Source organism: Penicillium diatomitis (assembly GCF_028827545.1).
Source record: "Penicillium diatomitis strain IBT 30728 chromosome Unknown utg000009l_segment0_segment0, whole genome shotgun sequence".
In the NCBI taxonomy this organism is placed as follows: domain Eukaryota; kingdom Fungi; phylum Ascomycota; class Eurotiomycetes; order Eurotiales; family Aspergillaceae; genus Penicillium; species Penicillium diatomitis.
In genome coordinates this window covers 1,538,008-1,560,373 of record NW_026623181.1, presented here as the reverse complement: position 1 = coordinate 1,560,373, position 22,366 = coordinate 1,538,008, and the positions used below count along the sequence as shown (strand labels likewise).

Genomic DNA, 22,366 nt, shown 5'->3' with positions numbered 1-22,366 from the left:
AACCACAAACTCGCAGTGAGGTTCCTCATCGTCATCCTGCCCGAGACCTATCTCAGCACATCGCCCATTGAACCCTTCTCTAGCTCTTCCGCAACCACGACCTCATTCACCATGAGCTTCAAATTCAATCAGAATACCTTCCAACATCCCTCAACCCCGGACAAGTCCAAAAACCAGAGTCTTTGGAGCAATCTCTCGACAACCCCCGCTGGTCCTCCGCCGTCGGCCGCAAACCCATTTCTACCACATGGACAGGCACCGTCCGACGCGCTCGACACGTCGCAATTGAATCCGCACTCTCACCCAGATTTCGGTCAATCGAGCAATTCCTTGTTCACCAAGTCCGGGGGCTTCAAGACAAATGACAGCATCTTCGGCTCATCCATTGGATCTGATTTCGCGCTGCCCAAAACAAGTCGGGCTCCTCCTGCGCGGCCACTTGCGCCTACACCATCTCAAGGCCGATTTGGTGGTACTTCCACAGGTCGTGGCGCGTTTGGCAGATCAGTGACCTTCGAACAACAAGATGACCTGAATTCATCTCAAATGGAGGAGTACGAAGAGTACGAGGATGAGGGCGAGGACATGGAGCAAGGAGATGAAACCTTGGATGGGGAATACGAGGAGGACATGGAGGAAGAGCATTCCGAAGAGGAACTTGATCTCAACAGGAGAGAACCATCGACCCGACTGAGCTTCCTTGACTCTAGTCACGGGAATCCATTTTCTGCGCCAGCGCCTGCGCCCGCGCCGGTCACCGGCCTTGGCCAGGCACGCAAGCCCATCTATTCCAACCCTACGGAGGCGAAACGCCCAAAGCTCAATGAAGCGTGGGCCAATCGATCACCGTTGCGCAAGACCACATTGTCACCGAAGAAGGCGTCGGCGATGCCCTCCATCATCCAGAACATGGCTTCTAGAACCCGTCTGGCCTCGGTTGACGAGCCCGGTGACATGATTTTTGGCACAGAAGAGACACTTTACCGCCTTTACGATGTGGTCAACAATGAGGAAATGCAGCATGTCGATGTCGATGCCAGTCTAGCCCACACTGTCAACAGGCTTGTCAGTTCATGGGACAGCTGCGCTGACCGCAGTGGTATCGCAAGACCCTACGGATCCACGACGAGTATTGGCCCAGGCGAGCAGGCTCCGCCACTTGTCAAAGCAAGTTTCTTGGCTTCGCTTCTGCTTGAGATTCATCATCCATCTCGTGGCTCTGCACCTATCGCTAGCAACTCGAATCCCCTTGCTCACATGGCACCCAACGGCATGGTGAAAGCGATTCAACGTGCGAGCGTCGCGACCCCGCTTCCCCAGATCTTGCTCGATTGGCTAAATGGCAATCACGCATCGCATGCCAAGGATTTGCAAGCACTGCGACACGTGGAGCCTAATCCGACCGCTTCATCGAATTTCTGGGACATTGTCAATGCCGCGGTTCTGCGAGGCCGATTTGTCGAGGCTGCTGATATCTTGCGCTCTGCGGATTTCAACTATGCCCGGTCCGCGCTTGAAGATGGCTTGCCTCAGCCTGGCTACCGCGGCATACAGCTTCAAAATATCCAGCGCTGTGTCAACAGAGCACTCGACATACTGGACTCGTGCCCCGGCTTCCGAGATGATGATTGGGACATTACTGGAAATGATTGGATTGATTACCGCAAGAACGTGCTCTCCGCTGTTCACGATCTGGAAGAATTCGCCGAGGGTGATGAGCGTGACCAGGCCGAGCTACCTTCGCAGAATCATCGATTCCAAGCCATCAATTTCGGCATGGGCGGCTTTGGTCAAGCTCCATCACAAGCTCAGAATGGAATCAGCTTTACCCAGTCCGCTCGTATGGCTGAGAGTCGTGTGCCCTGGACTATCTATCAAAGCCTGCGGTTGTTGTACCGAATCATACTCGGTGACGCCGCTGCCATCAAAAATACTGCGCAGGATTGGGTTGAGGCAACTATCTGTCTAACTGCGTGGTGGGACGGGGAAGACGAAGAGGACACGTTCCGCGCTAGTACTTCCAGCGTGGACTTCCAACGCTTCCGAGGAGCCCGGAGTCACATGCGTGGTGTGGACCGCAATCTTCGTGATGCATACCTGCGACGCTTGGATTTGGCGTTCAGCAGTGCCACGAATGAAAATTCCGACGATGCTAGTTTCCGGGTGAATACTATGAACAGCTTGGAGGTTGGGCTTGCCTCTGTGTTTGAAGGAAATGTACAAGGTGTTCTTAGACTTCTTGAAACATGGTCCCTTTGTATCACGTCCGCCATTACTGAGGTTGCTCATATTGGCGGATGGCTCCAGGACGGCGGCTCTCAGAAGGTCTCTGGGTTGAATGAGAATGATCTGATGGTGTTGTCCTACGGGCAAGGAAGCGCTTCTCCCTCCCTTGGTCTCACCCGAGACGAAGCTCTGCGGGACTATGCTCTGGGACTGTATGAACGGGGCTTCGTCGAAAATGAGTCTTTGAGGCGGGACGGCTGGGAGCTTGCTCTTGAGGTGCTCTCTCGGATGCACGATGCGGTGATGATGAAAAAGGCAGTCTCAGAAATTGTTGAAAAATTACCACTGGACAATCTTGAACAGCTCGACAAGTTGGTCATTCTTTGCTCAGACCTGGGCTTGGAAGAGCAAGGTCGAAAGATTGCTGAGGTACGTTGACGTGGTTCTGTTCATCTTCTCGGATTGTTGCTGATTTTGCTTCTAGCGCTTTGGCGATCAAACGACCGATACCTCGGAAAAGTATGGTCTCGCGCTTGTCAGCTATGCCCGCGCGCACAACCGTCGTAAGGTTCGCGCCGTTGTTGAATTGCTGATCTCTTTCAGTCTGGTGCAGTCGCGGGCATACCCTGCTGCGGCTGATATGGATGAAGAGCTTCGATCCTTGCTCCAGGACCCCAAGACATGTCTTTCGACGATTGCCTCGGTCAACGAGGAAGCAGCCCGCATTCTTCAGTTCTATCTCAGTGGTTATGCGACTCTTCGTCGCTTCTACGAGATCCGGGACGAGGCTTTGGGGCTCGAGGAAGGCCAGCAACCGCGATTCAAACCGCTTGCTCGCCGTCGCGCTGCCGCCAAGGCCCTTGCCGCGGTCATCAGCAGTGCCGCCGACAACATCTATGGCGGATTGTTCGATCCAGACCGTGACTCCGCCGTGCAGGTTGATGGATTAATGGCGCTTTTGGGCGAGGCGTTAGTGTTTGTCAACCGTAAGTTTTACCCATACCCCCATGTCCAGCGATACTTGTTCGCTATACATAATTCTCCGTATTGATTCGTTCCCTACAGAGCCGTCTCTTGTTCTCTCCATCTCGCAACAATTTACCATTTTGTCGGCCATCGAAGATCTCGAGACCGTTACTCCACGGGTGTATGCTCAGTGCGAGGAGTGTTTCCAGTCTACTCTCCTGTCTGCCAATACTGCCGGCACCACCGCTTCCCCGCCTTCGCCTCACTCCCTCCTCAAGAAGTCTGTTTCTGCACTCTCCGCGTCCACATTCTCCATCATCGGCTCCGACATTCTCGGATCCGCTCGAACTCAGTCTGCCTCTGGCTCAGGGCACGAGTCACCTATGAACTCCGGCGTGCTGGTTCCACAACCCGGCGACAAGGGAGCCGATTCGGTCCGAGGCTGGGACTGGCGAGTTGGTCTACCTGAGGGTACTCGTGGAGAGGACGTGCTCCGGATGCTGCGTCTGGGCTTAGCGCGTGGGTTGAGCACCGGCGCTTTGGGCTCTGTGTGAGCTATGCGCGGGGTTCTTTAAGGTCAATACAAATTCTTTGCAGCGCGATTAGGGGGTGGGGGGAACCAGGCGCATGTATTAATTTCTTGGGGGCGTTGGCTCTGTCTTTGCATTGTTACATGTACTCGTGTATTCTTTTTCCCCTGTCCACATCATATCATAAATCAAGTGAGAAGGAACGCTGTTGGCATGCCAAGGGAACAAAAAATCTATCCAACGCTGATAGTGCGGGCCTTGCATGGCAACCCTTTTTTTTTCGGCGGCAAACTCGAGTTCCCGACGCGATGCAATTAGAACCTCGTCTCTAAAGAAAATGGAAGAACTCCGAACACAACTAGGAGCACGCAATCAACATCCTCTCCCAGGCTCTCGACTTCGCAAATTACACACGCAGTGCCTCTCTAGTCTACACGGAATGAGCCCACGGGTCGGCGCAGAGGTCGGCGCAGACGCCATGAAATCAATACTCGCAACTCACAGCATGCCAGCTGAAGCAGCGTTTCATAAACGCAGCTGACACTTTCACATTGCTTGTTTTGCGCCACAAACCTACCAGGCAGCAAGCCCCCAAGTCTGGCTCGACAAGCCCCTGCTCGTCACGACTGAGACATGATCGACCTCGATCTGGTTCCTAGTGCCGGCGCATATTGCGCCAGGATGACCATTAGACCTCGGTGGTGGTCGAATCTTGGGTGTGTTGGGGGCTTGCAGCTTCGAGTCACGGCCGAGGTATGTGGAAGCAAGTATGTCCGTTTGAAAAGACCCTTAGAATCAATGGTCTGCTGAGTACCAGCAGCTGAATTGCGGCCTCTGTGTCGGTCTGGATTTAGCATGGGCCGCGGACGTTCTGTGTTGATGTTAGGTAGATTGGAAGAGCACGGTCCACACAACCTTCTGTCTCGTAGTGGATGACATTCATTGGCCTGCTTGTAATCGGGATGGACTTGGGCGCTGCATGTATTTCCACTTCAGCTGTCGTCGTCCGGAGACCAACTATTTTCTGGCGTCTTCGGATAATCTGTCACGCATGAGTAACACCTGTCGGAAGCCTAATCAGTGGTTCGTCGTATGTAGTAGTGTCACTGTGTCAGTAGTCAGAAGTTAGAACAACTGCCATACTTTCTGAGTGGAGACAGAACGGGGAAAGCGAGGCGCAGCACTCCCAATCCCCGTAAGTACGGGGATACTTGCGCCCGGTGCCGGAAGACGAGGCTTGGACATCGCGGTACCAAGCTCCATCGCGACATGTAATACCTCAGACAGGGGACATGATCAATGCTGCGACAGACTCCATATTGAGATTCTGTCATCCGGAGGAACAGGATTGCGTACCTCCTATCTCACTGAAAGACCGAAACAAAAGGGTCAGAGATGGTAGTTGAGTAGTGAGTACTGAGTACTACCTGTACCCCTGTAGAGGGTAGAACCGAATCATTAAAGTAACCGGCTCTCCGAGGCGCAGCATCTCAAGTCCATACTTCCGATCTTGGCTATTTCCGGCTTTAGCGTCGTTGCCGTCTTGCTGAAGGAAGCTGGGAACTCATTCTTTCTTCCGTTAGGCAAGTCTGCCTTCCTCTCAGCCTCACTCCATGTGCCACTTCCTGTCCTCCCCTGCTGCGACAAAGGCCAAAAGGGTGACCAGAGCTCGTCATGATTTGCAGCTGCAGCCACATTCGAGGTCCACACCGACTCGCCCTGCCAAATATCCCCGGGATTTCGCATGCTTGAACTATAGTTCCAGGGTATCTTCACCGTCTCGCCGGCCTCGTCTTCTGGCTCATGCATGGTCAACGGTTGGCGTGCTTTAGCTCCGGTTGACTGTCTCTCATGTGGGATACTTCAGCGTCGTGTAGGGCTGCAGGGCGGCTCGCTTGACTTGCGAGATACGGTCTGCATTTCGTCCAACTTGAGCTCTTGACTCATTTCTTGACTTCAGGGGCGCAGATTCTCCGCTGCTGCCCGCCCCGTTATGGAGGTCTGTAGGGAAAGGGCGGGCCATGGTCATTGCTTCTTGATCTGCATGGGCAAGAGTTGAGTATCCCGCATAGGGCACATTATAGACAGATTGGAGGTGCCCGGGCTGTAAGCACATGCTGTGAATTGCATGATTGTTCCTGGTGGAAGATGTCTGTGGGACAGATCTTCCTCTGATGTGTAAATCACCAACGGTACTGAGCCGATGCTGGTTGCTAAACTTGCTACAGTAAGGCAGGTCGACATTGTTTATAGACCACTAGCAAAACGAATTCATGACTCCCGTCCGACTTGATACCTTCCAATGTACGATGTGAGGGAAAAGCCGGGCCACTGACTAGAAGACTTTACTTGTCAGTAGTTCTCACCTCAGTGCATGGCCGACTTGGGCCCGCTCAGTCGCTGCTTGACCGTGTCCAAATAGGGACCCACTACCGAGTTGCGACTATCCGCGAGCCTGCAGCAAGCCCGAGTCCAGCCCGCAAGCCCCCACGATGCATGAAGGCATGACGCACCAGTCACGAGGAGTGGGGACTGAAGATTACTATCTTGAGGTGTCCGTGACCGTGATTCCAAAACCTTGACTCATTGTCATCTTCAGCTCTCATCTGTCACTGTCTGCAGTCGCAGAGCGGTGGAATGTCAACTCTTGACTCCATCGGTCTTGTCCGAAAGTGGAGCCTTGGGCCCTGCTTTGTGGCCTTGGGTGTCCACCGTCCCCCGTAAGTAGGGCTGGACGTTGCGCCAGACAGCTCGATGATCCCAGTGTGTTTGGGGTGAGACTATAGTATCGATGCTAGAATCCGGGCAATTCTTTTGAAAATTGTAAAAATAGGATGACTCTCTCATCGAAGTTGAGTACTCGGGCACGCGAGGGTCGACATGATCCAGCTGTTGGGGCATATATAGTCTCTCAGTAAGCGACCCCAGATCTTGGAGGACCTGCCTTTCTTCACACCACTGTCACTCTTTGATCTGGTACAACCATCACTCTGGACAGGCTCCTTGGTGGTTTTCCTTTCTTCAAGTCCAAATTCTTCTTGTCGTTTACATCCTGTCCTGTATCCCATTGAGCGCTGGTTTTGCTCCCTTTCGCACCGTCCGATCACAACCACAACAAGCGCCCTCCAGGTTCACTTCTGGACATTTCCGTCCCTCATCCGCAACCTTCCCCCGTCACGGTACTCCGGAAATAATCCCACTCGTTCTCAGTCCGCTGCCGCTTTCAAAATGTGCTACAAGGTCGTCGAACGTTACTCCGTCTGCAAATGCATCTACTTTCAACATTCAATCGACCCATGCACCGCTTACGGTCAACGCGGTCACTCGATTCAGGAAAAGACCGTACTTGTCGGCTATGTCTGCTCGCGCCATTCCTCTCGAGCCTCCAATGCTGGCCATGGACCGGACTCGGGATATGCCAGCAACAAGGGCTCCTATCGGTAGAAGCCTATGCGAACGAGGCCACTCAGGATATTGTTCCACTGTCTACGTGATAGACTCTGCAATGAATGAGTATGGCTAGAGTGGTGAATGAGCCGAATTCAACGATAGTTGGTGTTTCATGGGGAAAACGAAGGAATGAACAGATGAGCAACTTACTTTACTTCACGTTTGGCTGTGACGGGTGGACAGGTCTCCACTAAAGTGAAATAACCGCTTAGCCACTTACAATGACGATGATCATGGAGAATGATCGATATGACCCTACATACCAGCCCTCGTTGCTTCAATGTTCTGTCAAACTCAACCTTGTCTGCAAAGATTGGACTCAAGCTTTGGAGGCTTGGCTACTCTGTCAGTACTGGTTACTGGAAGGTGTTGTTCCTGGCGAACCACAACTCTCCCTGGTATGCCGAGCCTCGATCTTGATAACTCGATCATTCTTTCCAAGAGTCGGACTCCTACTATGAGTACTGCCAGGTGCAGACTCGCGCGGTATTGGCGACTCTTCGGAGAAACGGGGCTATTGATGACAGAATGGCGAGAGTAATCATTGATTGAACGACGAGAAATTGGTGATTGAGGACAGCACTCGTTCATACTAAGATTCTAGAGAGACAAATCGTGTACGATAACTATACATTCCTTTGCAAATCAGGTTTTGTCTCAGCTTTGGTGTCCGCGTCAGACTCTTTTGTAGTCGGTATATATCTGCGAGCTAAGAGGAGCCAGTACGTCCGTCAAATGATTTATAAGTGAATGTACGGGTATACCTGTTACCCCATGGCCGTAAGTGGAACCTACTGCCCGCAACTCATTCTGTCTCTCGAGGTAATCAGGGCAGAGACATGGACCGAAACAACGATGTTCCTAGTAGGCAACGACCGAATGAAGCTGTTTCGTATGTCCTCCGGGCTCTCTGATTACCCAATGAACACTGCTACTAGCTATCGAAGAAAACTCTCGCCAATCACTGAAACATTCCCGTCGCCCAAGTAAACGACACCGAGATGGACAGTCACGTGGCTTCCATCGTCTCCAACGAGCTGACTTTCATGTAGCATCTTCTTTGCCCTCTCGCTCCTTCAAACTCATACCTTCTTTCCCCCTACATGATCCCTGGATATCTCATACTATCTCTGCTCGTGTGACATGTGATATACCACCGTCTCACCGCAGTCCACAGCCTAGATAGAATCTCTCCTAGCCAGCCAATCTCACACTCATCCCTCTCTCATATGATGATGCTGCACCTACTGTATCCACCTCCGAACAAACAGCAATATCCTGAAGATGGAGATGAATAACGCGAATGGCAAATGCTTGCGCGGTGTTATAGTGAGCTCCGACTATCCCACTGACAAGGTTGACTTGACTCAAAATTGTATAGATTGGGGCCACATTCACAGATGACGCTTCCTGGAACTGCGTTTCAATCTTTGACGGATGCCGCTGGCAGGAATCTTGCCACCGAGGCATCCTTGCTGAGATGTTCGGGTTCTGGCGCGCTACAATATGTTTGGGGCGACTGCAATGCGGGTTCCGGGGGACGTTGCTCGAAGGATGAAGTTGAGGTCACTACGAGTACCTCTGCGACAGGATATTCCTGTTGAACTGGTTACAAGTCGCCCTGTTGCACAAGCATAAGCTCTGACTCTACTTTTGACACGTGTGGTGATTTTGTGAGCCCAAGGAAGATTTTGGGCTTGTGGTAGAGGAACGTTGGTGACTTTGATCTTTTCAAAGGATTGGTTGGCTCAGCACCTCTCTGTACCACTGAAGGCATTCTTCTCGAACCGCTCGTGTTCTACACATCAGCTTTCTGTCCCGCGGATCACCCGAATAAGCAGACTGTCTCAAGATATGGTTCTGGAGGCGAACAACCGTGTCTGTACGATGGCGACTTCAAGTCTTACTACCGTGGAGATCCGAATAAGCCTTCCAAGTCTTTCTGGTATGCCTGACTTGAGCAAGCATTAAATGACCCTTTCCCCTTCTTCAACATAGACCCTTGGGCCAACAGCAATTATGCGTGGCACCATGAGTCGGCTTATATTCGGACGGGCTGGGCCGAGTCAGGCCTTTTCTTCGTCCTCGTCCACAAAGCTCTTGAGCCACTGTTCGGGCCGAATTGCAGGGGTAAATGATCAAGTGGCCAAGTGCCTTTCGCAGCGTGAGTTAACTTGGCATTTGAGTTTTTGATTGTGTATTGACTAATTCAGTCTTTCTTCAGGGACGGTCAATGCTGTCAGCCTGGTATATGCTCGTGCTACTGTTGGAATTATCCAAACGCTTCAGCTGTAGATCTCGGTCTTTTCTCTAGACCGATCCTATGGATCGGTAACAGGACGGTCGAACTGACCCTTAATACGCGCGAACAGCTTCCTGCCCCCGACAACAGCGGGCGCAGTTTTGATCTACAATGCCCGATCTATGGACTCACTCCAATCTCGACGACCAAGCGTGGTCTGGACCCACTGACCCATGAGGATATCAAGAGATGGGAAGTAAATGAGCTGCAATAACACCGACCTCATCGGGAACGATCATTGCAACCGGTGCATCTTCCAAACGAATAAGACGAAAGGTGTCCTGCTCTCGAGTCCTGTAGTACGGCCCGACAAACGCAGCCGCGGGAGAGAGCTACATGGCAAGCTGTGCCAGGCAACTTACGATCAGAGTGTGTGCTCAGTTGCTGATACTAGTGTTACCTGTGATTGACTTCCCCAAAACAGAAGAGATGGGACGCCTCACAGCTAGAGGGCGTCAGCAGCATTTGTACATGGCCTATGGCCTCTTACCAAGCCATTTTGCTCCATATCATACTTTCTATCCTGATGCAGACGGACGGCATTGTCGATCTGAACCTGAAAGTCTCCGTCTCTGGTACCGACTTATCACTCCTCGAATCACTTTTTGATTGTCGTCGAAGACTTGGCATGTTTTTCTGTGCGAGGACGCTTTCCAAGTTCAAAGGGGACCCATCCGGCCCCTTTTGTCCAAAGAAGTATCGATCGAGTCAAACGCTGTTCTCTAGCGCTATACAGGCTCTTCTCAAAACCGGGCGGATACCCTGCCGAAGAAAAACGGCACCTGTTGCGCGCAAGTGAGCTCAATTGCCCGCCTCCAAGCAACAATGCATTGGGAAGTTCTGTCGAAAGAGACAAATGGGGAGCAAGCGCCAGAGACTAGAAAGGGATCGTCTGCAAAGATGACCTTCAGGCACAGTGGATATCAAAGTATACCGATATTACTGTTGTACTTCGCTTCAAAGATCTCATGTTTTGGTCGCGACGAGGCCCAGCTTCGCAATGGTAGGATCCGGGTCGCTGCAATAAAACCAAACCTCGGCAGCTACATCCATCGAAAATTGAAGGATGTCCAAAGGCAGAGCCTGAACCGGGTGCACATTGCGAAGGGAACTGTTCAGTACCCGCCTCATAGCTTACCATATCTGCAAGAACCAAGTCATTGGTGCCAGGTGCCGTAGGAGTATCTGGGACAGCACATTCATTCTTCCAAGCGATGGACGAGACCATGGCCCGATCTGACTACAAGTCAGGAATTGGGCGATTGCACACGACTCGAGAGAAGCTAGGCTGTGGTGTGCGGCTCAAAGCGACTCCGATATGATGCCAGTCCATTCATTCTTCGGCCGGCGACCATTCCATACATGAATTCTGAAGCTCCACGGTACTTTCTTTCGACAGCAGCAAAGTAGTTCGGTTAGCCGTGTGGACCGCGACTTCAGAGCGTGGGTGTCATGGTGATCTCTTACCGAGTGAATCCGGATAAGCCGAGCCCCCCGGATGACCCATTCTCGATCCCAGAGGCCGGTGCAACATGAAGCACTCAATAAAGCACTGCCACGCCGGAGCTTTTCTGAAACTGTTTCCAATCTCATCATTCTTATCCCTGTGTACTTGGAATTGCTGTCGAAATGCTGCCGGAAACGCCTCTCACCTTTCAGTACAAGGAGGCTGAAGGAAGCAAGATCACTGCTGATGTTTACCTCCCTCCCCACGCGGGTTCTCCGCAGAAATACCCAGTTGGTCAGTCAGCTCTCACTCAATAATCACCCGGTTGATGCCATATAGCGTGACTGTTCTTCTACCAATCAAATATAAAGATACACTATTTGATTTATGTACTGACTGACAGTGGACAGTCATTGACATTCATGGCGGTGCCTTTATGCTCGGCCATTCGCGCATGGTGTCTCTACCGCAAGTGAAAGATTGCCTGGAGCGCGGGTGGATCGTTCTTGTTCCTAATCATCGGCTTTGTCCTGGCGTCGATCTTCTCAATGGACCCATGCAAGATATTCGCGATCTCTTGACATGGGTATATGATGGAAGCCTGGACGCGGCCTTGGGGGACGAGAAGATGTATCAAGTAGATACGGAGAACGTCGCGGCTTTTGGGACGTCATCTGGCGGTACACTCGCATTGGGTCTGGTAAGTGCTCTCATGCCTTCTGGCAGATGATCCGCGCAGCCAGCTAAGCAGTCTGTCTTTTTGATTCATCGCTGATACTGTCAACGCAGGGCTTTGATGTCCCCAAGCCTGCCAAAGCGATTCTCTCCTTATATGGCGCTGTGCACTTCAACGACCCATATTGGACAAAGCCCCTTCCTCATGTGGGCGCGAAGCTTCCTCCGGGTTTATCAGACGCGTTTCTGAATCGCATTTATGATGAACGGCCTGTTCCAACAGACAGCTCGGTCTCTCTTGAGGGACAGACCGAGTCAGGCGTCTCCAAAGGTCCAGATTTCTCTCGACCACGCGACGCATTCGCATTCACGCAAATTGCCTCTGGCACGGTGCTTTCAGCAATCTATCCGCAGTCCAAGACAGTCGATCGGACTTTTCAAAAGGTTGATCCAGTCCAGAATGTCACGCCTGGGTTTCCGCCAACCTGGATCGTGCATGGGCAAGCAGATACAATGGTACCTATTGACTTGAGTCGGGAGCTGCTCAGCAACTTGAAAAAGGCAGGCATTCAGTGCGGTATGACGGAAGTGCCGAATGAGGAGCACACGTTTGCTGCGACGATGAAGGTTGGGTCGGAAACTTGGTGCTTGCAACGGAAGGGATTTGACTTTCTCGAGGGAATCATCGGGAAGGGGCCCACGTCAGGCTGATCATGAGTGCTTTGGCCGAGTGCATTGTACATAGCAGTCAGCCCGTCCGCAATCCGGGACCGGAATCTGGAGGGAATTTCACCGACTGTGCGCTACTTGGAAAATGCTTTAAAATTGCATTTTGAGACTACAGGCATGCTTTCGGCAATCGTCAGGTGAGGAGATCTCTGTCAGTTGAGCTCTCTTTGTCTTCGTCGTTCTGAATCACGAAAGGGACGGTGAGGACCATATGCCCGGTAGTCTATCTAGAATTCATGGATTCCCTCCCGTATTCCTCGGCATAATGTGAAACCCTGCCGCTTCGGTTTTTCATCATATTTAATCGAAATTTTTGTTCCCCCGTCACGAACACAGATGATATTCAGGGCAAGCAATACGTATATTCAGTAACCTTTTTTTCGCACGATGTTTTTACATCGCAGTATCGCCAGGATCCAAGAAAGGCATACCCTCAGTCTGCGCGTTCAGTCTTGAAATATCCGGCCAAAGTTCTCCAGACTCCCACCCCAGATATTCCCACATCGACTCGGACCAACCATTCCCGATCCCAGCGTTCATGCGATCAGCCACCGATTCAGGGCCCACGCCGGGAGGATTACTCAAGGAATTCATAAAGGGAATGTCTTGCGCACCAATCTGGCTTGCGCTTGCATCAAAGACCTCCCCGCCCGGAGTTTGCAGGTTGGCTTCGAGGATGCGCGAGATGACCTCTCGCGATCGCTTGGCCGTATGTCCGTATAGTTTCAGTCGGTCAAGTGTGAGAATGGCCGTCTCGACTTGTGCCTTGCAGTCCTCGGCCAGGCCTGGAGAGACCTCGTGTGCGGAATTCAGAGAAAGGCATACGAGCGGAACCATGGTGGCCTGGAAAAGCAACCAAACGGCGTTCCAGCCGATCATGTTGTTCATCGGAGAAGTAATGGAAATATCATGGATGCAGGATTTTGCAATCTCGTGACATCTTTCGATGGCAGCGCGCTCTTCGGCGCGGATGGCCATGAAGGGGATTCTGCGAATCGCGTAGTTGAGAAGTGTCGGTCGGTATAGAAGCATGCGTTGATTGAAGAATCGCCATCGCATGACGGTACGCACCGTGTAGATGTTCTTGGGACATGGCTCGTAGTCCTTGAGAATAGGTGGCAGGTTATTCCACCATTGCACCAGCTGTGAGTCAATGTCGAAGATTTCGGCATATTTGATGGTGGGCAGTGATGCAAGCAAGGCGTGTATTTTCGTTGCGATGCGCACAAATTGGACATTTTCCGTCAAGGCCAGGATTTTGGTGTAATTTTCCTGTCGGTTCAACTTCCGGTTAGATATTCATCCACCTAGGGAATGGTTTCTATTCTGTATAGAAAGCAAATACTAACCTTGTCGAGGAGGTTTGGAAGGTTGACCGTGATCCCAGGGCCGAAACAGTCCATGCTCGGACGGCCGAGTGTCTCCAGGCCCCAGATCTCCAAGCAACAGAGTGACCACCAGACGCGACGCTTTCCTTCTTGCGCAAATGACTTGGACGGGTTGACGGACAGCTGATTGTCATATGGCTCCCGCTGTAGACCCAAAGTCATCGCCATGCGCAGGGCCGCCCCCATTAAAGAATATCCCAGATTTGGCTGGCTGATATAGTGACAGTACCAGCCGCCCATGAGTCCCAGAGCCTGCGTCACTTCCAGACTTGGTGTCCCCAAGGAGCTCAAATTCAACTGGTTCATTGCACGCTGGAAATATGTGTGGTGCATCTGATTGTCCGCGCCTGAACCAGACGCCGCGATATTCCCCAACGCCAGCACGATATTCAGCAGCGAGAGCCAGCGATTATCTCTCCTTTGGCCATTCACATAAGTCTGGCGAAAGTTTTCTTCGTCTATCAGTGGTGCAAACGGGTGAAAGTCGGTAAAGTACGCATTCAGCATGTCTATCTCGGTTGGCGCTGGACAGGATACAGGTGGAGCTAGAGGTTGCGGTGGCACTTCGCTTTGCTGATCGTTTTCCTTGTTTGAAGGTAGTGAGAAATAGGCTTCAAACTCTGGATGTAGCCAGGCAATGACCTTTAATGCGGCCTGGATAGAAGATACTCCAAGGTAAGAAGTTGGGTTGCGGGTTGTCAATGACAAAGCATTGACGTCGTCTGAAATGTGACCTAGTGAGTCCGAAGTACCGGAGCTCTGACTTTCTTCTAATGCTTCTCCGGGGATGGAATGCAGAGACTCCAGGTCAGGTCGCTCCATTGATATTGTCGATGCTTTGGTCCCCACTGACGGATTGTTAGCGGGAGAGTCTTGAGGCTGTGAGTACTGGGACATATCAAAAGACATTAGAGCCAGAAGCTCTTCTCTAGACATGTGCGCGATCCTTTCTGGAGATTTGTCAGGAAAGAGCCTCGCCAACGTGCTTCGGTAGTCGCTTGAAGCCGCTGTTGCCTTGTCTGACTGAGTATTCGAGTGACTATTGATCTTCAATCAGCTTCACGTCCATGTCCAAACAGGCTTATTCGGGCTCTGTGAAGATCGGCGCGCGATGTACCTTGGAGAGCTCTGAGACTCTTGACGGTCTGGATATGAACATTGTTCAGGCTTTCTATACCATCGGCAGGCCTCGCATGGTTTTTGGCCATCGCATTTGATTTTCCGATGACGACAAGATGCACAGGCTCGTGGCTGAGAGCCTCGACGACTCGCCCGCGAGTTCTTCTTCGAGTGCTTAGGATTACGCGGGCTTTTGTCACTCTTTTGAGAGGACTCGAAAGTGAGAAACATCTTGACTTTGAAAGACAATGCTCACTTCTCTCAAGGCACACGGCGGTGAACCCCGCCAAACTCGGAGTTGCGACTAGGTGAAACAGGCACTCGAGGAGAAGACCGCTTTTCATGAAGGATTCCCCCGGGGTCTAAGATCGCTCTTCCCCAGATTTTCAAAAAAAAAAAGAGAGGGGATGATCGGCTAGATGCAGCTCGTCATGGACCATTTGCAGACCTTGAGGTCAAAGCACACCGCCTGACATAACCGTCGGATTCATATCAGTTTGTCGGGTCTGCTTGATGTTTCATGGGTCCATTGATACGTAATGGGACCGTTCGAGACCTCGTGGAATCTGCTACTGACAGTCACCGAACGCTGGCAGATGTAGAGTCAGACAGAGATGCGAACGTGCTTCAGATTCGTATGATCCGTACCTGCGCTGTCATTCTGGTGGCGCCAGATTGCAAGGGTTGACGAATCATTCAAAAGATATCAAAAGAAGCTATGCGACAAAGCATCAAATCATCGCAGACATGCAGCCAGTTCTTCACCATCTCCGTGTCATTTCGGGACTTTGACTTTCCCCGCATGCACTAGGCCCAATCGGGCCGACGGGAGGCGGAGGAAGAGCCATCCCCTCCGTGGACGGAGAAGCGGAAAAGCCGAGAGTCCGCTTGTTCTCTGCCCGGCCGTCCTCACGTGCGTTTATACCATGTGCCTATATCATGTGACAATGCTTCGATCGATATCAGACGTCTATCAGCGATGTGGTTGCTGCATCTGAACCATCCCAAGTATCTATATTAGTATGGTTTAGTCCCATCACAAGGCCAGGGCCTGCTCTCTTCAATTTATCAATGCCGAAGCGAAATATGTGAAATCAAGAGTTCTTTTGCCGATGTTGCATGACCAAGAGTACCCGCCGACTTTGCCTACGGTCTAGTCAACCCTCCAAGAGCTCGGTGTTGTGTGTCGTTACCGTCGTATGTGTTGCAATTCATGAAAGTGCTGAAGGCGATGTATGACTACTGACAATAGCCCGGGAGGAATACTACAAAGTACGGACTACCAACTTGCACCAAATGAGACTCATACGTCTGTTGTTTTTCCACAGTGAATGTCTGGGCCTTCGGCTGCTGCTTGAACAGCCCAGAGATTGAGGCGAGACCTTGTTCGATAGTGCTCTTTCAAACGGGGTTTTTGCACACGATACTGATCAATCATCAAACTGTGCAGAAAAGAGATCGAGCATCTGCAGAAAAGAGTTCGAGCATCAGCAACAAAAGAACCCCTGGGCCAATCAACAAAAATCAAAAAGAAACTCTGCATCATCCGTGAATCGAACACGGGCCTCGTCGATGGCAACGACGAATTCTACCACTAGACCAATGATGCGAAGCGAAAGAGGCGATAGAATCGCTGATTGGCTGCTTATATCCCGTAGGTCTGAACCGACATTATGTCCCGACCTGAACTCTTGATTGAGAAAGAGAAAGCAACAAAAAGAAGATTCGTGCATCATCCGTGAATCGAACACGGGCCTCGTCGATGGCAACGACGAATTCTACCACTAGACCAATGATGCGGAAGCATAGGTGCTTTGAACAGCTGGTTGGCTGTCATGAAACGCTTGATCGGATTTTGGTCTATGAAGAACTACGAAATTCCAGAAAGGAAAGTAAGAAAAAAGAAACTGTGCATCATCCGTGAATCGAACACGGGCCTCGTCGATGGCAACGACGAATTCTACCACTAGACCAATGATGCAGAAGCCTGGAAGCGTTGAAGGAGCTGATTGGCTGAGGATGTCTGGTAGAGGTCATTTTGAACCTATGATGGAAATGACACTTTCCGGGCTCTGATATTGCATCGTCATGTTCATGGAAGCAACTTACAACAATAATGGAGCCGGGTTGCTCAAGTGGCTTATGTCATGATTCCAAGTACAACTCGAGTCGAGAATGAGATGAGGCTTTTTTAAATTTCCTCGCAATGTCTCTCGATGTGAGAGGTACGTCAAGTCTCGTACCATCTATATTTTTTATATGATCTGAAAGGTAGGTAATAAAAAGGAGTGTCAAATGCCATTAATCCGTAGCATATCCGGCAGTCGTGGGAACCGGAGCCCGGGAGTCTCGTGACTAGAGCAACATGTCGTGATGACAGCAAGGTCACGAGTAGATCTTGGGGCTGGTGAAGCTTGACTATACTTAATGCCCTACCAGAGGAGATCAGGCTGTAGGCGGAAGCCCTCTGATTCAGCTGCATGGCGATGTATCCGCAATGCCTCCAACCTGACCTGCTCATCCACAGGGAACCAAGATATCAGAATACTTGTGCCTTTCTACAGCTTGTATGAACCTTTCTGGATAATTCATATATCAGATGCAAATTGCGATTTCTGAACGTGCTGGTCAATGTGTAAGCATACCTGTACGGGATGCATATGTCGCGTGAGTGGAAGAGAGTCCATTATTATTTCAAGTTAATGCAACAATCGGTCTATCAACGGAATATTCTTCGCCTGAAGCACTTTTATCGGCCAGAAAAACACCAAGAGATGGGTTGTAGGTGGGCATGTGATATTCGTCAATATTCCGTGGTTTCTCAGATCTATACCTAGTGATGAGGCCTGGGGCTGCAAGGGCCGTGACAGATTGTGAGACAAATGGTCTTTCTCATGGCCTGCAATGATAGCGAGACTGGTTCAAATTAGAAAGGGGAAAGAGGAAGCATTCCATGTGCGGTGACTATAGCCATGGCATTAGCATATAGTTGCTCCAACACTGTGGCAAACCGTGAGGAGCGATAGCTTCAACCTACTCCCCAGAGAAGGACACGTCTCTTCTTGGTCTCGAGGAAAATCCATTGTCACATGCAAGTGATCTATTATCTCAAAACAAAGGCAACAGCACTCGACACAAGCATATGGGTACGACTGACGTTTGGCATTCTCCCTCTGTGTCCTCAAATTCCGGTTTCAAGAGACGGTCACGCCCTGCATCTGACCCACGACTTCAATCTACCCTTGCTTTCCATGCGTAATTCAGCGATGCTTGGCCTTACCACGTGGGGGCCCAAAAATGCATATTGATCCGCAGCAGCTTGTAGTTTCAGCGATTCTTTAAGTGCTGATAGCATGCAAAATGGAACTGAGAAGTATTGTAATCACCAGGATATCAAGATTGTGGATGGGTGGTGAGAAGCTGCGAATGGCCCGTCGCGATCGAGGCTCAAACCAATACCTGATCGCTTGTGTTGCCCGGTTTGACATACTGGAAACTATCCATTCATTGACGGGGTGACAGGGTTCTTTTGTCCTTGAGAAGCGTTCTACGAATGAGCATCGCCGCGTGTGCGGATACGCTCTTCGAACGTAAGCGACGCGACAGCATTCATTCGATCAGCATACACTCATACAGTACCGAGTGAAGAGTCACTGCTTGATCCCGTCAAGAGGGTGTGTGTTTCTTCTCTCTTACTTCCCCCGAGTAAGTGAGGAGTAAGTCATGCATGTCTTGCATGTTGCGTCGTCAGAAGAGCATGCGCCGGGCGTATTGCCAGTACTGCACACGAGGCAAGTAGTGGCTGCCAAGATAGACTTTGAGCTACAGTCAGCTGTCAGCGACTGGACAGAGATGATTGGAAGAGGGGCCTTCCGTATCTTCAGAGAGACCTGCAGGTTGGGAGTTATGTACTCCTCCTGCGGGACAGATTGTCACGGTGAGATGATGGAAATTGGGTGCAACAGGTGCAAAGGCCCTCCAGTCTGTTCATGCGGAAGAATTGGAAGATACGGTCAGGCTGTACCAAGCATCTTTGTGAAGGGATGCCCGCGTATTCATTAGGGCTCTTAAGACTGAAGATCTTTGTGTTGTCCCCTCGCATAGACTGATTAGGACTCATGATACGAGGCAATCCCAGCAGTGTCCCGTCCACGCGAGAGCTGCTTTACTGTTCATTCATCTCATGAGCCCGCACTTTCGCTGTGTGAGCCGTTCAATTTGACCTCGACCTCGCCCACCGGGAACACTTGCATGGTCCGTAATCAGTCCGAAAGCCTGTTCTTCCAAGTTCCCAATCTCTCAGACGAATGACGTTCAGGCGCATTCCGGGATTTTCTATCAGGCGTCTGTGTTGTGCTTCTTGCATAAGTGCTGACCAGCAACAACAGCGCAGAGTCTCTCATCCAAACCTTGGACCTCCAGTCCGCTTTTCTTGCAGAATCTTGTGAATGCATGCGGCTGATTCGAGGATGGCCCATCGATGTGACCAGCCCGGTTGGTGTGAGTGGAGCTTCATTGTACATCGGGACTTGGTGATGCAGTGAAGAGACCACCGGCACGCAAGGTCTGGAGACCCTTTTGTTTTTTTCTTTTCTTTTCTTTTCGTGTGCTGTTCCACGCGATCCACCAGGACCAGATTCATTGGTGCTGCCAATGTCTTTGGGATGTTGTGGATGGACTGTGAATGATGCTTTTCCATGTGGGCTGGGATGGATTGATAACTGGATCGAGAGGAGAGCGTCAAACGCGGGCGGGTGATTGGGTTGAAGATGAAGAGGGCGTCCATCACGATGCACCAGCGGAGGCCAATCACACCACGAAAATACCCGCCAATGACTTGGACCATCGGGTCGCCACCAAAATGCAGTCGGACGGCATTCGCAAGTCGATGGCCCATGCTCTGGTCCAGACGGGCGCGGACGGTATTGGGTACTTGTCCAACGCTTGATAGTTGCTGGATGCCTGCAGGTAGACTCTACTCCAGCGGATGTCCCCCCGCCATAGTCACGGACACCTCGTGTAAACCGAAGGGCTCAGCAGTATCTGCCAGTAGTAGTATGTCACTAAGTACTGACTGTAGGAGGCTAGTAACACGGCGCCCTTTCGCCGGGTACGTCTGCGCCAACGCCTGGACACAACCCATTGCAGATGTTGGTTCCTTAAAAGATCACATAGCCGCCCAGGCAGATTCGCCCTTTCTTCTTCTTCTTTCTTTTCTTCAGCGAGTGTTTTGTTGTGTGAGCTGCCCTTTTTTTTCGAGTCTTCCCAAATCCTAAGCACTGGTTGCTAGGTCTTGTCTTTTGTTCTTATTTTCCGATTTACTACTTACTCCTATACTTCACCACTTCAATAATCCGGCCCTCTAAGCCACCACCACCACCCCCAGTTTACCAACACAACCCGAGCTGTGCTCTTTGTGTTGTACGTTGTTTATCTTGTTTACCTTTTCTGTTTCCGCCTCGTGCTGAAGGATTTGTCGGCTCGAAATCCTTGTCCTCCCGTCAATAATCACCACAGCAAGTGCCTTCCGCCTCATTACAACCTTTCGCCGGTCGATTGGGTTGTCTTGCTGTTGTTCGAGCTCTACCAACAAAACTCACGGTTAATCTAATCTCGCTCAAACCTTTTTTTTTTTTTTTTCCCGCCATTATCACTTCTTGATATACCACCTATTGTTCTTCGTCCTCTATTTTATCACATCTATTTTCTTCACCATGGCCGCCGTTCAACTCAAGTTCTCCCTCCGGACTTCGTCCAATGTCAAGACCGTCCACCTGGTCGGTTCCTGGGACAACTACTCTCGCCAGCTGCCTCTATCCGCCGAAGACAAGCCCGGTGCTTGGGTGGGCAAGTTCCGCTTCCAGACCTCCATGCTGCAACTCGGAGGCCGTTACTGGTACTACTACATTATGGATGGCTACCACGTCTCGCACGATCCCGCCGTCGAGTACACCGTCGAGCCCACCACCGGCCGCAAGCTCAACATCCTCGACGTTCCCGGCGGCAAGTCCAGCAGCGGTGCTCGCACCAGCGCCCCCAAGGCCTCCGCCGGCCGCCGCAGCTCCACCGTCGCCACGGGTCGCGCCCTCTCGCCCTCCAAGATTCACCACCCCAAGCCCAGCAAGCCCTACGCTTCCCGCCACCTGCGCGAGGCCGAGTACGCCCCCACCGTCGACGACCTGACCCGTCGCTTCGCCGGCTCCCGTCTGTCGGACGAGTACTCGTACTCCAACAGCCCGCCCTCCTCGGCTGGATCCTCGCTCTCGTCCCGCTCCTCGGGCTCGACTTCCCCTTCGTCGCTGTCGTCCATGAGCGACCCCCCATTGCAGTGCCGATGTGAGCGCTATGGAATCACCCGCAAGGGTGACCGTGTCAAATTGGACTGTGGCGGTTCCCGCTGCGGCTACGTCACCGAGTCCAGTGAGGCCAGCTGCTCTGAATCCGAGGACAGTGATGAGGAGTACCGCCGTGCCCGTAGTGCCGTTCGTCGCCAGGGCATCGTTGTCCGCAGATAGATGACTGAAAGCCAGTTGGAAATCTCAATTTACCCCAAGGCTTTGATCAGTTTTTCGTTTGATTTTGTTTTTTTGGGGGGGGGGGGGGGGGTGTCTCCCCAAACATCGACGATCTGGTCAATGCTTTGTTTGCCTCGCCAATTGGTTTTTTTTTCCCTGCCATGCCTTGGTGCATGCATCGAGGTGATCGAGGGGACTTTGTACTCGATCAACGCTTGCGTCAACTTCCTTTTTCGTGCTGTGCAGATGATGTGATGAATGAAGAAGATGAGACAAGTCTCATCTCTTCGTTGAACCGAAGAAACACAGAAAATCCCCCAAAAATGAACCAAAAAACAACCCTTCAGCCGCGGGTGAGCCGGTCTCGCGCCGTGACAGGGCGGGGACGATAATGAGGTAGATGGGGATGAGTTGTGTCATGTGAGAAGGAGAAGAGGAGAGGAGAGAGGAGAGAGAAGAGGAGAGAAGAGAAGAGAGAAGAGGAGAAAAGAGGAGAGAAGAGAAGAGAGAAGAGAGAAGAGAGAAGAGAGAAGAGAGAAGAGAGGGGCAGAAGACTGAACAAGACAAGCGCCGTCAACGAAATGCATGAAACCTGCATATTGATGACCTTCCCCTGACAATTGTTCCACCCCGGATCAACAAGTCTTGCGAAACGCCGAACCTTCCCTTTGTGGAAAAATCAAACAAACTTGGTTCCTTCAACGCCAAGTGACCGGCTCCGAGATTTTGATTTCCGGGCACGTGGACAAACCCCCCGACAAGCCCATCTTCATATTGTTCGTGGTTCCAGAACAAGGCAAAGGCCGCAACAAAATTGGACAAGACTTGCGCCTGTGAAAACAGCCTTGCAAGTACACCTACCTGGATTGCACCGAATTGGTTTCCCGAATATGCAACCCATTCATCTCGATGCCAGACAAGGACAACCTTTGAGTGTATCGCCAAGGGTCATCGGGTCATTGAGTGGTTTCGTTCTACGCGTTACTCTTTGGACTGGTGCGTTTCTTAACCTGTTTTTA

The 22,366-nt window shown here is 51.4% G+C and overlaps 8 protein-coding genes across 8 annotated transcripts; 5 read left to right on the top strand and 3 right to left on the bottom strand.

The window, feature by feature from the left end:
* Positions 1-111: 111 nt before the first annotated feature.
* Positions 112-3,746, top strand: N7539_006952 (putative nuclear pore complex subunit Nup85; the record flags this gene model as incomplete). The annotated part of the gene is made up of 3 exons (XM_056936553.1): positions 112-2,655; positions 2,711-3,212; positions 3,292-3,746. The coding sequence occupies 3 exons, from the start codon at positions 112-114 to the stop codon at positions 3,744-3,746; spliced, it is 3,501 nt and encodes a 1,166-aa protein (XP_056788488.1).
* Positions 3,747-5,180: 1,434 nt separating this feature from the next.
* Positions 5,181-5,531, bottom strand: N7539_006951 (uncharacterized protein; the record flags this gene model as incomplete). Its single annotated transcript, XM_056936552.1, has 1 exon — positions 5,181-5,531. The coding sequence occupies one exon, from the start codon at positions 5,529-5,531 to the stop codon at positions 5,181-5,183; it is 351 nt and encodes a 116-aa protein (XP_056788487.1).
* A 1,419-nt stretch (positions 5,532-6,950) lies between these two features.
* On the top strand, positions 6,951-7,166 carry N7539_006950 (uncharacterized protein; the record flags this gene model as incomplete). The annotated part of the gene is made up of 1 exon (XM_056936551.1): positions 6,951-7,166. One exon carries the CDS (start codon positions 6,951-6,953, stop codon positions 7,164-7,166), a length of 216 nt encoding a protein of 71 aa, XP_056788486.1.
* A 3,274-nt stretch (positions 7,167-10,440) lies between these two features.
* Positions 10,441-10,702, bottom strand: N7539_006949 (uncharacterized protein; the record flags this gene model as incomplete). Its single annotated transcript, XM_056936550.1, has 2 exons — positions 10,441-10,557; positions 10,613-10,702. 2 exons carry the CDS (start codon positions 10,700-10,702, stop codon positions 10,441-10,443), a joined length of 207 nt encoding a protein of 68 aa, XP_056788485.1.
* Positions 10,703-11,103: 401 nt separating this feature from the next.
* Positions 11,104-12,307, top strand: N7539_006948 (uncharacterized protein; the record flags this gene model as incomplete). Its single annotated transcript, XM_056936549.1, has 3 exons — positions 11,104-11,215; positions 11,332-11,621; positions 11,711-12,307. The coding sequence occupies 3 exons, from the start codon at positions 11,104-11,106 to the stop codon at positions 12,305-12,307; spliced, it is 999 nt and encodes a 332-aa protein (XP_056788484.1).
* Positions 12,308-12,718: 411 nt separating this feature from the next.
* Positions 12,719-15,063, bottom strand: N7539_006947 (uncharacterized protein; the record flags this gene model as incomplete). The annotated part of the gene is made up of 3 exons (XM_056936548.1): positions 12,719-13,597; positions 13,675-14,752; positions 14,777-15,063. 3 exons carry the CDS (start codon positions 15,061-15,063, stop codon positions 12,719-12,721), a joined length of 2,244 nt encoding a protein of 747 aa, XP_056788483.1.
* A 4,456-nt stretch (positions 15,064-19,519) lies between these two features.
* On the top strand, positions 19,520-19,780 carry N7539_006946 (uncharacterized protein; the record flags this gene model as incomplete). Its single annotated transcript, XM_056936547.1, has 1 exon — positions 19,520-19,780. The coding sequence occupies one exon, from the start codon at positions 19,520-19,522 to the stop codon at positions 19,778-19,780; it is 261 nt and encodes an 86-aa protein (XP_056788482.1).
* Positions 19,781-20,546: 766 nt separating this feature from the next.
* On the top strand, positions 20,547-21,347 carry esdC (GTP-binding protein EsdC; the record flags this gene model as incomplete). The annotated part of the gene is made up of 1 exon (XM_056936546.1): positions 20,547-21,347. The coding sequence occupies one exon, from the start codon at positions 20,547-20,549 to the stop codon at positions 21,345-21,347; it is 801 nt and encodes a 266-aa protein (XP_056788481.1).
* Between the last annotated feature and the right edge of the window lie 1,019 nt (positions 21,348-22,366).